The 16814-nt window shown below is 44.1% G+C and overlaps 1 protein-coding gene across 26 annotated transcripts in view; it reads right to left on the bottom strand.

Annotated features, from left to right (window-relative positions):
• The window catches only part of NRXN3 (neurexin 3), a 1600055-nt gene that overhangs the window by 1499572 nt on the left and 83669 nt on the right, over positions 1-16814 (bottom strand). For all 26 annotated transcript variants that reach the window (XM_046009334.1, XM_046009311.1, XM_046009316.1 and 23 more), the window contains exon 3: positions 1849-1866. In XM_046009334.1, the coding sequence (XP_045865290.1) occupies positions 1849-1866 (18 nt within the window). The remainder of the gene's footprint in view (positions 1-1848; positions 1867-16814) is intronic.

Genomic DNA, 16814 nt, shown 5'->3' on the forward strand with positions numbered 1-16814 from the left:
AACTGGCACTTCTACAAACACATCTTGTGGTGTTGGGCTCCTACCTCACCACCTTAAAGTATTTCAGAAAACAGCATCTTAACAGGGAGGCCTTTCCTGAGATTCCTCTATAAATTAGCAACTTCGTTTTTAACAGTTTCATCTTTCTCCCCAGTGCTCATCACCCACCCTCTCATGTAACATACATAACATATACATATATGTAATATGTATGATGTGTGTGTATATACAGTTCATTGTCTTCCCTTGAGTAGAATAAAAGATCCATGAGGAAGGGATTGTTTTCTATTTTGTCCACTGTTTTATTCCTAGTGCCTACAACAGTGCCTGGTACACAGTAGGTTCTCAATAAATATTTGAGTACAATATTATTAAATAGAAAATTAATCTAATGGAATCTTCCTAGGAAATGCTGTCCTATGCATCAGTTAGGACACTGTTTATTTTCAAAGGTAGGGTGTGGAGAGAAGAAAACAAAGACAGTGAAACCCTATTTATTAGCTGGGAGATAACTGTATTATTCTTTTATGTTATGTAATATACCACATAAATCAATGGCCAGAAACCCTACTTAAGTCTGGTTGATTCTTTTAGATAGTAAAAGAAAAAAAAAAAGGATAAATTCATTTGGAAAAAAAAAACTGCTAATAATGAAAACATCATATTATCTCTAAAGAAAAATAGACAATAGTCCCATTAGGAAATGTTTACAAGGCCTTCAATTGCTGAAAATTTTCAGTGATGGAATTTTCAGTGTGTTCCAATGGAGTGTGCATGGGCTTTAGAGTCACAGAGTCCTAGGTTCAAATCCCAGTGCTACCGCTGATGAGCCCTACAACCTTGGGCAAATGGCGTAACCTGCTGACCCTCAATTTCCACTATATTAAAATGGAGGATCTAACAGTCTCTACGCCTTGTATTGATACTGTAAGAATTCAACATTAAAAGGACTAAACAAGAAAGTGTATGTGAAAATAGCTGATAATGACAACATTCCCTTCTTCCTTGGTAGCGTTAATTACTCCTCTTAACTCAAAATTTTACCCAGTTTAGAAAAGTCTCCAAATCATTCTAAGTCATCTGATACTTTTTACCCACATATGGTTGTATCCTCGCATATGAGCTCGTGTGTGTGTGTGTGTGCACACACAGACACACAGACAGTGCTTACAGCTCGAACTCTGGATGAGTGTGCGTTTTAACAACAGACGTGCACAATTAGCATAAGAACGGCTCCTCCGTTTGTTCATTGACAAAAACCATTCCTCTTCTTTTTCTTTCTTTTTGTTTTTTTTTTTTTGTTAATACAGTGAACATGTATTGGTTACATAACCATTTAAAAACTGCTAATTTCATTGTGGGGTGGGGAGAAAGCCATTTCTTAGAATAAAAAGAAAGAAGACTTCTTTCACCCACATATTTTCCACACTAAGTGTGTCACATCTTCAACGTTTAACCACATGAAGCTACAGAAGAGAAGTAGATCTAGGTATGATAAGGCAAAAATGCTCATTAAATTGGAGAATTCATATCTTAAGGATATCTTTAAAAAATATTTCCAGAAGTGCTCATTTTCCACTTCTTTGATTCACCCAGAAAGGTTCATCAGAAGGGGGTGACTGTATAAGCATGGGAATCACATTCCTTTGGTTTTAAAATGGTTTTCAAAACCAATATGCATACATCAATTCAAGGCATTTCTTCTCAACCCAAATCAATGAAAATGCAGCGTGCTTAGATCTCTGCTCTGTTTAGAGTCCCTAGAACAAGGTCTCACTCAGAATCAAACCATGCACAATCTGGCAGAGGGGAAATTTCCACGGCAGCTGTGTAAACACAGAGACTCACCTGGACCTTGACTGACATCTGCGGCCGCATTTTCAAAGAGAGGGAAAGGCAGAGGAGAGAAAGGGGGAGAAAAAGGAAGAAGAGTGTTAGAAGCACACACACACACAGTGCAATGTGCCCTTGCATGACTATCACGTTCATGCAAGACCCCAGAGGTACTCAGCTTCTGAGCACTTAGTCTACCTTCACCCAAAAACCACCCATGCAAGCCGAGGGACCAAGCTCCCTTTCCACTGTGCATGTAGCAAGAGAGGTGAGCTGCACATCTGTCCGGAAAGATATCATCCTGGAATCAGATAGGGCTCTGGCCAAGCAGACTGGAATCCTGCAAGAATATTGGATAAAATATTCTGGTTGATTTCTGCGTAACACCACCCAAGCAAATCCTCCTTGCCTCCAGATACAGAACACTGGACATGATGTTCAGCAAGTTTCCCCGCAAAGAGAAAAAATAATAAACCACTTCCTTGAGGAACAAAGAAAAAGAGGCATGAGAATGGAGAGCAAGTTGCAGCATTATTTACGACATAGGACTGAAGCACAGAAGATAACAAAACATTTACAATCCCCTCCCTCTCCAGCATTCCCAGTGACCATCCTTCATCACAGACAGCAGTGTGTATGCGGGAGATTGTGTGTGAGTACATCATTTGCCACACAAATTGAAATTCTGCCTCCCCCTTTAATTTTTCTTCTTGCTTTTCACCCCATCGTTAATGACAGGAATTGCCATTTGAAATCACTTTTGACAACTACAAATAGACATCCAGCCCTAGGAAGGTTGACATTTGAATTAAGCCAATGAACTTTCCAAAAATGAAGAGCGGTTCACTCCCCTCATCCTCAGGAACACAATCTCCTCCTCCTCCCCTCAAATGTAAGATAGAATCCTGCTGAGAAGCCAAATGGAAAGCAAGCCAGAGCTTTGTCAAAACCTCTAGACCCGGGGCACCTGGGTGGCTCAGTTGGTTAAGCAACTGCCTTTGGCTCGGGTCATGATCCCAGAGTCCCAGGATCAAGTCCCACATTGGGCTCCCTGCCTGGCAGGGGGTCTGCTTCTCCCTCTCACCTTTCCCCTCTCATGCTCTCTCCTCTCATTCTATCTCTCAAATAAATAAATAAAATCTTTAAAACAAAACAAAACAACCTCTAGACCCAACCTGAAAGGATATACCTTTCTGAGGAGATGGAAGGAGATGCTTCAGGAAACCATTGGCCATCCTAACAATCCCAGGTGACTCACTTAGAATCACAAAATGGTAGACCTGGGATACCCACAGACATCATCTAGCTTAATTCCTTTTTGGTTAAGATGTGGGGGGATGAAAGAGGTTGAGAGACTTGCCTCAGACACTTAGTTCAGGTACAGAGACTACATAAGACTCTAGACCCCTTGAATCCCACCCAGTTCAACATTTGTTCAATGGAAACCCAGGTCCCTCAGAGGCATAGGGGACCCAAATTCAGTTCGTAGCTAAAGTGAGCACCCTGGAACCACAGAGGAGACCCTCTTAGCTACCCTGTGAGTAAGACATGGGTTTTATTTACTGTGCCTCTAATTTGCTACAATCAGATTTGTAAAGCTTCAGCAAAATCCATAGACACTAGAACTTTTGCCCCAGGAAAATCCAGGTACTGACCTAACAGAGCTGTGCCCCCACATCCAGGAGGGGCAAACCCATAGCAATAGCTAAGCATTTCTCCAGCCCACACCCTGCATTCCCTAGAAGCTGTATCTGCCCAAAGAGACTTCTAGAGAGCTCTGAATCATTCCTCAGCCACACCCCCTTTCAGATTTTCTGGTGAGTTGTTTGAGATTCAGGGTAGAGTGGCAGCAAGAAGAAAAGTGGCAAAATAGAAGAGATGGGAAGGGAAAACACTCTGTATAAATAACTAAGCAGGGCAATTAACTGTGACTGATGGACAGCCTAGAATAGTGGTCGTTAGAATACCCTTTCATTAAGCAGGATATCAAACTATTTACATGTGGGGGAGTTCAGTGGTAGGACTTTCAACACCATTGTTCATGGAAACATGCTCTTTGGAGACACCAATACCCAAGGGAGGCAGGATATCATGGAGCTCCGAAGTTCTTTTTATTTTTTTTTAATATTTTATTTATTTGACAGAGAGAAATCACAACTAGGCAGAGAGGCAGGCAGAGAGAGAGGAGGAAGCAGACTCCCTGCGGAGCAGAGAGCCGGATGTGGGGCTCGATCCCAAGACCCTGGGATCACGACCTGAGCCGAAGGCAGAGGCTTTAACCCACTGAGCCACCCAGGTGCCCCTGAAGTTCTTTTGATAACAAGTTGCCCCTTTGAACATTGTGTTTATAATCTTAAACTCTGGAGACAAATACATCTGGTTTCAAATCCCGGCCTACTGAAAGGCTGTGGGTCAATCACAGAACTTTTGAGTTGTTTGCCTCAGCTATACAATGGGAAGAGAACAGGACCTCCTTCATGGCTGTGTTAGAAGATTAAATACTTTTAAAGCATTTAACTCAGTACAAGGAAAACACTGCATAAATATTACCTGTGCTGATTGTTACCATTTTGAATGACCACAGACAGAATTAGCAAAAAATGTTGACCAGAAGGCTCCCTGGAAGCACCAAGAGCCTACAGGAATTAAGGCTGTGTGTGTGTGTGTGTGTGTGCACGTGATTTCAGTTCAACTCTTCTGCTTATGAATGAAGGGATCTGTTCCAGCCCTCCCCTCTCTTGGGTCTTTTTCCTTCCATCCTCCTTCTCAGTGGGAAGTAGGGCAAGGAGGAATTAAAAGGTTGTAGGAGAACAGGAACAGGGGTCCAAGAAAATTCCATTCCCTCCTAAAGCTTTAACTGTCCTCAGTTCTAGCCCTGAGCATAAAAACAGCATCTCTTCTTGCCAAAGAGGGGCAACAAGAACACCAAGAAAAACCTCCTTCAGTGAGGGGTCAGGGTCCAGGCTCAGTTTCTAGTTGTGTCAGTGATATGGAGGCAGCTCTGACCATTATGTCTAACATGAAATAGAGACATATAGCATAACCTGGCCCCCGTCCCAAAAAGCAGTGAGTAATTTGAATCTCCACATTCAATTCTGACCAACAGAATGAAATGGCAAAGCCTGACAGGGGCAGCGGGGAATCAGAACCTCAACCATATTGATCCGTTACACTGTCTGTCCATGCTTTACCCCTTCTTTGTGTCACAAGTCCCAGCTATCTTTTGGGGAACCTCTTCTCACCCTTAATCCATGCGGCTTGGGAGAGATGACCCCAACTTAGCTCTAAGCGTGGCCATGTGACTCAGGCCAGGCCATAGGAATTGGCACAGAGAGTGAGATCCACAGCTGGATTGCCAGGATTCAGGCTCTGGGTCTACAGACTGTGTAGACCTTGGGTCAGCTACTAGATCTTTCTGTGCTTCAGTTCTATCATCTATAAAATTGGTATGATAATAGTCCCTATTCAGGGTGGTTGTGAAGAGCTTGGAACAGTACCTACCTTTAGAAAGCCCTCAACATTAGCTTGTAATTTTATTGCCTTCATAAGTGAGAGGACAAGAGTATTAAAAAGTCTTTCCTGTGGTCACACAGGCAAGGAAGGCGGATCTAGGATGCAGCTGAGGGTGTTTCTGACTCCATGCCTCGCTGCTGTCCCACTTCCAGGGCAACCATCCCCAGAGCTCCCTCTGTCTGTGCTTACTAATGGTCTTCAGCCTGGAGTCTATGTCTGGGGGGAGGAGCACTGAGCCCCAGGACTGGTCAGAGGAAAGATAAATATGTAAATGCATGTAGATATATCAATTTTTAGTGGAGAAAAATGGGGGCAAATTGCAGAAGAAAAGGCAGTTGATGACCAGCTAAGATTGATCCAGGAGAGACGGTGTCCTCACCCATATCAGCACTTCCTCTGCTCCCCCCTACTGTTTTCTTTTCTCACACTGCTGGGCCTGTAGTTTTCCAGAGCACCACTGCATTTAAATCTATATTCTATTTTCTCTCCTAGAAAATAGGTCAGACCCAAGACAGAGTTCACCAGGTGGGGTCCCAAAAGGTTTGGCTGGGCCTCGCCTCCAGGAGGGTGGCTGTGCAGCCTGCCACACACTCCCCAGAGCTTATCCAGGGGTGTGTGGTGGGGGTGTTTGTATGTGTCTAAGTAGTGAGTGGGGGGAGCTCGGACTCCTCCCTTGTGAAATTATGTAGTCCAAATGAAGGGTAAGGCAGGAGGGCCCCCTGGCTGAGCTCTCTTCTATAAACACAACAGCAGCAGATGGAGGGTCCCTCCTTTCCCCCTATGGTTAGAAGAACCAGATCTCCCCCAAACCATAGGAAAATGTTTCCTTTTCGAACTTAAAAATTTGTGTGCTGATGCGCACACGTACGCACTTGTGGCTGAGGTTATTACTGAATACAGGATAATAAGCGTCTGTGGGGTATTGCGTGAAGGTGGAAATGCCCTAATTTACTTCTTCCCTGGTTGTGATGCTGAAGACAGTAGGTGAAGGGTGGCAGCTGTGGTCAAATCCTTCCTTTCCCGGGTTGTTGTCCCAGTCCCTGCTTTGAGCGCAGCATTCCTAACAGAGGTGGCCAGAATTTTTCAGCCAGATTGGGCCAGAATTTATTTTCATCAGAAATTTTTTTCACCAAGATCAGCATGAGTGCCAGAGGTAGGGGGACAGAAGGAGGAAGGTGCAAGGTCATGAGAGCCAGTCCTCAGATCTCGTCACAACAGAAGAAACCAACACTAATTGAGCAGGTCCTGCCTGCAGCCTGTGCTTGTGCTAGCCCCTAGACTGAACGGTCTTTGCCAGGCACTTATCAGACAGTTTCTCATTTTCTGTAGGTATCAGCTCAAAGATTACTTCCTCAGAAAGACCTTCCTTTACCACCTTCTCTAAAATAGGGACCCTTCTCTGCCACTTACCCTGCTTTTCTTTCCTCAGGGCACTAAACACTATTTGCTACCACAGGATGGGTCTCTGCTTTTATTGTTTATAACTCCCTTTAAATACAAGCTTCACAACAGTAGTCTTGTCTATTTCATTCACTGCTTTTATCACCAGTCTCTAAGCTGGGTCTTGCCCACAGTAAGTGCTCAGCAATATGTATTGAATGGTTAATAGATCATCTCAATCGATACTGGTATCTGCATTTACACACAAGAAAAGTGAGGCTCAGAGAAATTAAGACACATGCCTATGGGCAGAGTGACAGAGCTGGTATTGGACTCTGAGTCTGTCTTAATGCCTACTAAATTAAGAACACCTGTTTTCTCCTGTGTGGCCCTCAGGATCAGGTGGGTTGTCCCCATGTGGTAACAGAGACAAAACCTGGCAGCACTAGAGAAAAGAGAACAGCTGGTTTCCTGGTAATTCTGGTAAAATTCCCTGGGAAGCCTCTCACTGATTTAGTTTAGGTCATGTGTCTGCTCCTGAGCCAGTTACTGTATCCAACATCACACGTCAGGATAAATGTAGGGATAAAATGGGATGTCTATATATCCCTGAAACAAGGCACTACCAACTTTTAAGAAAGTTCACTTTTATCGAATATTCTCTGGGCTGCCGCTAGTGCTTTATATAGCTGATCTTAATCAATTCTCACCAAAACCCTAACAGGTAGGAATGGTCATTCATTCTGTTGTACAGATATGGAAACTAAGACCCAGAAAGGAGGCTCTATCTTATTAATATCTCCCATACTCAGAGTAGCATAACCAAAAGGGTCAAGCTGTATTTCTGAATAAAAAAGCAAACCAGGAGAGATACCATTGGACCCATCAAGCTACAAACTAGGGATGGGAATATAAGGCATCTCACAAAAGTGACAAAAAGGCGCAGCCAAGGGCAGGGGGAAGGGGTCAAAGGCAATATGTCTGTAGGCCTGGCCAAATGGAGTCCTTGGCTGGGCTTAACGCTCTGCCCTTTGGCAGCTATATCCCACCCCAGGATCTGAGGAGTCCCTAGGGCCAACCACATTTTCGCACCTAGAGCTAGCAATGCCTGCCACTAACTCCTTTGCAGAGTACAATCGGGTACTCAGACTCCCTTGCCCAAATTGCCCCAAAGTCGCTGGGGTCCATTCTCCCAAAAGCTGACCAATCCACTGATGTGTGTACACTGGTGTCAAGAAATGGCCAAGGGAAAGCGATTGATAGGAGCTGTGGATTTCTACAGGCTGGGGTATCCACACCAATGTCCACAGGGATCTTCACGGTGCTGGACGTGGAGAGAAGGGGGGCTGCCCAGTGGGAGGCAGATCCCCAGATATATTCTTGCCCCAGGCCCACAAGCATCAGGTCAAGCCTTCAACTGAGGAGTTCCCCCAACTACAACATGAAGAGAGAGAGAAACAAAAAAAAGGCATGCACTGCGTCTCTCCAGTGGCCTGTCCTTTCTTGCCCCTGGGGAGAGTGAGCACAAGGTTCTTCCCTCTACTTCAGGAACAAATACAGAAACAATCTCATTAGTTGAGCTAAAGCAAACTTCCAGCGGCTGGGTTTTCCGTGTTCTGGGGCTCCTTCCAGCTTTAGATGTCTGAGCTCTTCAAACACTGGAAGAGCTGTCTCTCCACAAAAGGCCAGGGGTATTAGCTTCGTTCCCAACATAGAGCCCATTTACCAGCCTTTGTAGCAGGCTGAGCCTCACCCCCACCCCCACCCCCACCCCAGCCAGGTGCTGTTTGCTTTTGTTCTTTGATGCTAATAACTCCAGCTTGCAAGATGGAGCAGGGAGGTAGCTGCTGTGTCAGGGGCCAGCCAGCCTGGGAGGCAGGAGCAGAGAAAGGAGCAGCTGCAAAGCAGGAAGGAACACGGAAGGCACCACCATGGGCGGGGTTACTCCTGTGTCCAAATACCTTAGGGGCTCTCACATACTGGTAGTGGGTCTGGCCTGAGAAACCAGAGCTTGACTGACAGCTGGGGGGAGAAGGAGTCCCCTTGTTCCACACGCAATCAAACCTCAGTTCAGACGACAGGGTTCGGTTTGGTTGGGTAAGGCAATCTGGAGTTTGAAGCGTGACTTTGCCACTAGTTATTACAAATACTTTTGTCCAATGGCTTAACTTGACCTTCTACTTTGGCCACAGGGAAATAATGGCAGTGGGGTCGGCTAAAGGGACTCCAAGTCCCTAAAAAGTCACCACGTGGTACAAAATCACACAGTAAAAAACCACAGAGCTAATGGGGAAAATGAAGCTGGGGCATGACATCCCAAAACCTCATCAGTGACCCGTAATAGAAGATAGGAACCAGTTTTACACGTGTTAAATGGTTAAGAAATCTGGAGCCCTCGGGAAAGACTTGAAATGTGCTTGCGGGAGCAGGAAGCTTGTGAGTTGTTGCCAAATAGTGAGAGGAGGACCTCTGATGTTGGACAGAGTTGTAACACCGGATGTGCATGGGTGTGGCTCACAGCAGGCCGGCAACTGAAGGAGCAGGCGTGCTTCTGAGGTGTGTGCAATCTGTGTATTTCTATGCAGCCTGGCTCAGCTGACTGCAGTTTTCTGCCTCTACCTAGTGTTTCTTGTGGACAAAATCATGCATAATCAAAGGCAAAATTATTATGCTCAAATCGTTCCCTAATATATCAATCACATTGGAACAAATTTGCATTTTCAAAACAAGCTTTCTAGCAGAACTGACTGTACCTAATTTATGGGACTGTTATAAGGGTCAGATGAGATGATTCATATAAAGATCTCAGCACAACACCAGGCACAGAGTACATGTTCAATAAACACTTACAGAAGTTATTATTATGAATGTCTCTGCGGACTTGTTGATACATCCCTTGTAAACTGAAAGGGCCAAGTTGAGCTTCTATCCAGCCGTTTAAGCCTCACAAACAAAAGGTATCTCTAGCTAAATAGTACTTCCCTGTGTTAGGCCAGGAGGCTGGAACCTACAAGAGGCTCCCACCCAACAGGTTTTCGAAAAGGCCCCTTAGCTGCTGGGCAGAGCCAAGAGCTACAGCCCAAATGCCAACTTCCTAGGTAAAGAAAATGGGTATCTTCCTACCCTGAAGAGCACAATCCACCAAGAGTAGTACACACCTCATCCCACACAACACCAGGAAATCGGGAGACAGACTGACCTAAGTGAGAAGCTGTCCCTCATCTTGGTAGGTAAGAGAGGTGGGAAAAGAAATCCGTCAACCCTCATGGAAAAACAGCTGAGGCGAAGACAACTTCGATTTCCCTGCCTCCTGCTTATAGCACAGGGGTTAAGGGGCAGGGTCTGGAGTCAGGAAGACTTGAGTAGAAGTCCTGGCTATTCCATACACCGTACAGGAACTCACCCATGCTAACTACCCTCCCTGAAGCTCTTTTCACGATCATAGCTGGTATCAGAAAGATTAAAGAGGGCACATATCCACAATGATATTATACAAGAAACTTGAAAATATGACCCAGAAGACAAGTGCATTCACTGTCCATTATAATCTCTGTTTAATGGAGGCCTCCCATATGGCTAGCACCTGTGGCAGCATTGTGTGTGCATGTGTGTGTGTATGACTACTTTAATCCCAGTAGAGATACACTTGCTACCCTCACTTAACAGACAAGGAAACCAAGGCTCAGGGAAGTTAATATGCCCGAGTTCACTTAATTCATACACAGTAGCCAGGATTTAAACCCAAATTTCTCTGAATTCAGTCTCTTTCTTTCCCATACCACCATCCATCCGTCCCCAATTATTTCTACCCTCACTGGTCAACCATCCAAATCTAGATCCTGGAGGAATGGGGGCAAATATCAAGAAACTGGTGTGGGCTTGCCAATGCCAGTGGTAAGAACTGATGGTTGTTAGCTAAGGACACCATCCAAACAAACAAACAAAAAAAACCAAAAAGACAAATTATTAAATGGGAGAAGATATTTGCAAATGATATACCCAAGAATGGGTTAATATCCAAAATATATAAAGAACCTATACAACTCAATGCCAAAAAACCCAAATAATCCAATTAAAAAAACAGAGGACCTAAACAGATGTTTTTCCAAAGAAGACATACAGATACACGGCAAACTGACGCCTGAAAAGATGATCAGCATCACGATTCATCAAGGAAATGCAAATCAAAACCACAATGACATATCACCTTACACCTGTCAGGACAGCTAGAATCAGAAAGACAAGAAATAATCAATGTTGGTGAGGATATGATGTGGAGAAAAAAGAACGCTTGTGCCCTGTTGGTGGAAATGCAAACTGGTGTCGTCCCTGTGGAAAACAGTATGGAGGTTCCTCAAAAAATGAAAAACCGAATTACCACATAATCCAGTAATTCCACTACTGTGTATATACCCAAAGAAGATGAAAACAACACTTCCAAAGGATATGTGCACTCCTATGTTTACTGCAGCAATATTTACTATAGCCAAAAATAGAAGCAATCCGAAGTGTCCATCCAGAGATGATTAGATAAAGCAGGTATGGTGTCGATATACAATGGAATATTACTCAGCCATCAAAGAGAATGAGACTTGGGACAACATGGATAGACTTCGACTGTATAATGCTACATGAAATAAGTCACTCATATGAGGAATTTAAAAAACAAAACAAAGACACAAAAAACCACTCTTAAATACAGAGAAAGGGTGGTTGCTGGAGGAGAGGTATGTCAGGGGAAGGGTGAAATATGTAAAGGGGATTAAGAATACACTTACCCTGGGGTACCTGGGTGGCTCAGTGGCTTAAAGCCTCTGCCTTTGGCTCAGCTCATGATCCCAGAGTCCTGGGATCGAGCCCCGCATTGGGCTCTCTGCTCAGCGGGGAGCCTCCCCCCACCCCGCCTGCCTCTCTGCCTACTTGTGATCTCTGTCAAATAAATAAATAAATAAAAATCTTAAAAAAAAAAAAAAAAGAGTACACTTACCCTGATAGGTACTGAGAAATGTATAGAGTTGTGAATCAGTATATTAGACACTTGAAACTAATATAACAGTGTATATTAATTATACTCAAATTAAAAAAAAAGAAGGGTCATTAAATATATTAGAATACCCATGACATCAGGCTCTGTATTTTGGAGAAAGGATTATAAGTTGAGGCAACATATCCAGAACAGAATCCACCAACATCCAGCAAATCCATACAACATCCAGCAAAATGTGAATAGGAGTTCCTTGCCAACAACAATGCAAAAAACTGTAGTTGAGTAATAGATTTAGAAACAAGTGAATTAAACGAAAATAAACAAGTCTCTCTATGGCAAGACTTCAGAAAGCCTAACTCACAGTAACACACGCGGCGAAGTCCAAGAGAGGATACAGTATGCGGATTTACAAAGTTTTTGAACACCGGACACTTCTCCCTCTGTAGAATACCTAGTAACATCTCATGGAATACAGTTTCAAAAAGTTTGGCTGTGAGGTTCTCAGAACAGCTGGGAAGGCTTTCATTTGCCATAAGCCTTTATCTTCACCCCTTCTGCTCCCCTAGCGAGCCCTGTGTCAGGTTCAATTCAAAAGAGCAAACATTTATTGACCGCTCATACAGGCCAGACACTGACTTAGGCACTGCAGACTCCAAAAACAGCTGCCCAGGATGCAGTGAGTAGTAAATCTAATAATCCAAGAGAGTAGATAAACATGATAGGGTGGCCCTATAGGGCCTGTTATTGCCCTTAGCACTAATACAGGATTTAGGGTTGACAGAGAATGCTTCAAAGTTTTTTACTGGAGAAACCCTGAAGTGGTCCCCAGAGGATGGACAGCAACAATTAAGTGTGAGAACATTTCATCATAACTGGCCAGCGGTCATACTGACACCCCTGAGAGTGGGGTTCCCTGGGAGGCATGGCGGCATGTAAGCTTTGAGCTTTAATACCAGCCCTGCTACTTATTATGACCTTGTAAAAGTTGCTTAAACTTCATCTGTAAAATGGGCTTTATTATATCAATTTCACATTTGTCAGGAGGATCAAAACAGGCAAATGCATCCAAAATACCTAATGCTAGCACGCATTCGTTCCATTTTCTTTGGTGACATTTTTGGAGTAATACGATAAAAAAAGAGTCTGAGGCTGCATACAGGTTTGGAAAGAAAAGGGGGTCATGACTGATTAGCAGTGTCTGCCATGGGCTTCAGGAGAGGGTCACATATTGGCTCTTTAGCTGGAAACTTTCACCTAAAGGCTTTCCTAAGGGTTCCTGACGTGAGAATGGAGTTTCTCGTGACCTGGGAACCTTAGGAAAACAGCAAATGGCCCTGAGGCACACTACTAAACCCCATCAACTCTTCCGCTTTCCCTTAAACACTCTCCTGTCTTTCATTTTCAGGAAACTAGCAAAGTTGACTTCTTCCCTGGAAAAGCAGGTTGTGTTGTCATGTGAAATTAGTACAGTATCTGCCCTCACCTAAAAGAATCATTTTTGAATCTGAGAACCATGCATGTAACCTACTAATTCATACCAGTCCTATTCTAAAGGGTTCAACAAGATCCTGCAGGCCCCAGCCGAAGGAACTCAGAAGGCCAGGCAGGGTGGCCTTCCACTGTCAGGAAGCCCGGAGATCAAGCAAGCAGAAGGGGAGTTCCTAGAACGAATTTCATATTTTATATATCACGTAATGTGTCTTTTCAGTTAAATTATTATTATTCATCACCATTTCTAGTCTTAAATTCCTGTGGTACTCCAGTTCAATAAGAGGTAAGGACACTAAAAAGGGGCTATTGATGTGATCTCTCAGAGAAAACAGAATAGGAGAGACGGAGAGAATTTTAGAAGTGGAAGAATTTTCTAGGGTCAAGCAGAATCTGTTTTACAGGTTCATTCCGCTGACATGTATCTGAAGCACGTACCCGTGTCTGAAGGACTGGGCTAGGCACTGGCGGGATGGCAGGTGAGCAAGACAGAGCTGGGGCTTGCGCTCTCGGCGCTTCAGGTCTAGCTCGGGGAGATGGGCCACAAACAACCGGATAATTAGCTATTTCATCGTAATTGTGATCCATGCAGTAAAGTGGCACAGGATCCTTTGAGGCTCAGAGGAGTGACACAGAGCTGAGACCAGGTCGTTGACATGTCCACGGCTGGACAACGCGGACACTAAAACCAGAATCCAGGTCATCCGCACCACCGCTCCCTGCTGATCCCACTGTAGCACCACTGCCCTGACGGGAGCTGGGAGAACAATCCGGCCCTAAGAAGACAGTGGCAACCAGGAGGGAAAAGCAAGTGGCCCCATCTCTGCAGCTTTCATAAAGGAACAAGAGCAGACACCTGGGTGGCTCAGTCAGTTAAGCTCTGCCTTCAGCTCAGGTCAGGATCCCACGGACCTGGGACTGAGTCCCGCATGGGTCTCCCTGCACAGCAGGGAGCCTCTTTCTCCCTCTCCCTCTGCTGCTCCCACTGCTTGTGCTCAGTCTCTCTCTCTGTGTGTCTCTGTCAAATAAATAAAAACTTTTTTAAAAAGGAGCAAGAGCATGAACTTAGAGATTCCGTCTCCCAGACACTCACTCATGCTTTGCAGCGGTGAAAAATGGTTTCCACCACCTTACGGTGAGGGCCTAAATGCTAGAGCATTCAACAATCAGGACAAAAGGGAAGGGAGAGGAGAGCCTCCCCCAAAACCAATTAGAAGAGGCAGAGAATGGGGGGTGTAGACCCACCACACCGGCTGAGCTCTAATCTATCCGCCGTACTTTGCTTGGGAATTAATCACACAAATCCCCAGATAAATCTGAGGCCGTTATTAGACAACACTAATATCCCCCTTAGAGTAATCCACACAAACACAGCAAGAGAGGGAGGAGTCCCGAGTGGCCAGAAACCAGACCGCTTTCATGTTCACACACATCGGCACAAGAACACGGGCATGGGCACTGGCCCCCACTCCTCGCCCCCCCAAGCCCAAATGTCCGCTTCCCAACAGCACCGTAGGACTCTGCTCTGACTGCTTCAGGCAAGTGGGGTGCACTGAAAGATGGCAGAACCAGGTCTGGGTTCCCTCCCCTCCCCCAACTCTGCCACTGACCTAATTCTCCACAAGAGAGGATTTTTCCTTTTTGGTCCTGCTTGTTTGTAAATCATGCCAGCCCAGTGCCCACACAGCTTAAGGCAGGCCTGGCTGAGGCAGGGAGAAGCCAAGAAGCTTCAAACCGTGGCCCCAGCTGCCATTTCTCAGAGAGGTGGGTTGGCGGGAGGTCTGTTAGGCTCAGAAGAAAGAATAAGAGGGCAGGAGGAGGAAAGACACCAAGCTTGTCCCAATCTTACATGCAGACCCTGCCTTCACTGAACTGGGGGAGTGGTATATGCTAAAATAACCCATCAGAATTCTGCCTTGAACTTGATGTATGACCTTGAGCGAATTTCTTAATCCTTCTGGTTCACTGGTCTCTTCTTGCCACACAGGATATTTGGACCCTGTATTTTTGACCCTTCAAGTATGTTTTAGACCTACTTAAAAAAAAAAAAAAAGTCATCAGAAAAGAGGCTGACTATAGTTGTAAGAAGATGTGAGTCTTTGAACTTCAAAAATTGACCTGGAATAAAAAAAATCAGACCTGTCAGGAAAAAAAAAAAAAAAATCAATGCAAAATGGAACTGACAGCCGCTAAAAATGCACATGGTAAAATTTGTTATTGACTAAAAAATTGAAGGAAGAATCAAACATTCTTGACAAAATTTAGACTGGCAAATTTGATGTGAGAAAAGGAGATGTGGTAGAAATGATGACCACAAAGGAACGTTCACAACGGCAGAAGCTTTATAGGCAAACTTTGATAGACACACAAAGAACTGATCGATGAATCAGATCAGCATTGTAGAAGACACATGGAGCAGAAGTGATCTGGTTACCACTATTCAGTAAAATAAAAATGAGTCGGAAAAATTAGAAGTGGTTTAAGTATGCTGAAGAAAAAAATGGATTGAGGAATCATACAAGTCCCACATCATTTGCCTCCAAAAAAAATGCTCCTTTGATAAAAATGGTTCAGTGTTTGTATGATCCCGACTGTACCAACATAGAGTTGAAATGCCTCAAGGTCAAACTATGCAATCAAAACATATTAATAAACGCTGAAGAAAATTAAATTATATGATCTCAGAGGTCCATTCAGGTTGCAATTTTTCTTCCGATAAAAGATAGGAATAAAAAGCAAATAAAATTAAACAAATACTTTATTCCTAAGAGGAAAGTAGCAGGGGACCCACCGATGGCCTGTAATAATAATTGCGATAATAGATTTTACTTTCCTATATTTCAAGCAATTTTGGTAATTTTGGAAACTAACATAGGATGATTATTTCTATTTTGTCAAGAAAAAAATGAAAACCCCAAACTGATGCTTTATATTATCACATTTTTTCTTTCCTTTTTTTTTAGATTTTATTTATTTATTTATTTAGAGAAAGCGAGAGTGCAAGTGTGGGGAGGGGCAGAGGCAGAGGGGGAGAATCTCACGCAGAGCCCCTGCTGAGCATGGGACCCAAAGCTGGACTCAACCCCATGACCCTGAGATCAGGGCCCAAGCCAAAAATTAAGAGTCGGATGCTGAACCAACTGAGCCACCCAGATGCCTTCTGTATGACATTTTCTTAAAAAGCCATTTTAATATGAAGAATTAAAATGGCATAATCTCAAAGTTTAAAAAATGTGACTTTACAATAAGCTTGTTTATTTCTCTTGTTTTCCCGAAAAACTTCATTCAAGTCCCTCTGCGTGTCTGTCACAAAGGGTGGATGGGGAAAGTCTCTGCTCCAGTACCTTATCAGTAAAATCAGGACAAAAGATAAAGCTACTCACAAACATAGTAACTGTTCAATAAACGTTAGTCTAAAACCCAGGGAGCATAGGGCATTTAGGATTAAGTGGATTCCCAGCGTTAGATTGTACGCCTCCAAGTACTGAGAATTGTTCACATGTCTTGGAATAAAAAAGTCCCTGGTAACAATAACTGAAGAGTGTGGGTTGACCAACGCAAGCCCCAACTCCCCGCCACCTGCCAGGAAAACACACAGAGCAGCTGGGCAGGC

Source organism: Meles meles, chromosome 6 (genome assembly GCF_922984935.1).
Source record: "Meles meles chromosome 6, mMelMel3.1 paternal haplotype, whole genome shotgun sequence".
In the NCBI taxonomy this organism is placed as follows: domain Eukaryota; kingdom Metazoa; phylum Chordata; class Mammalia; order Carnivora; family Mustelidae; genus Meles; species Meles meles.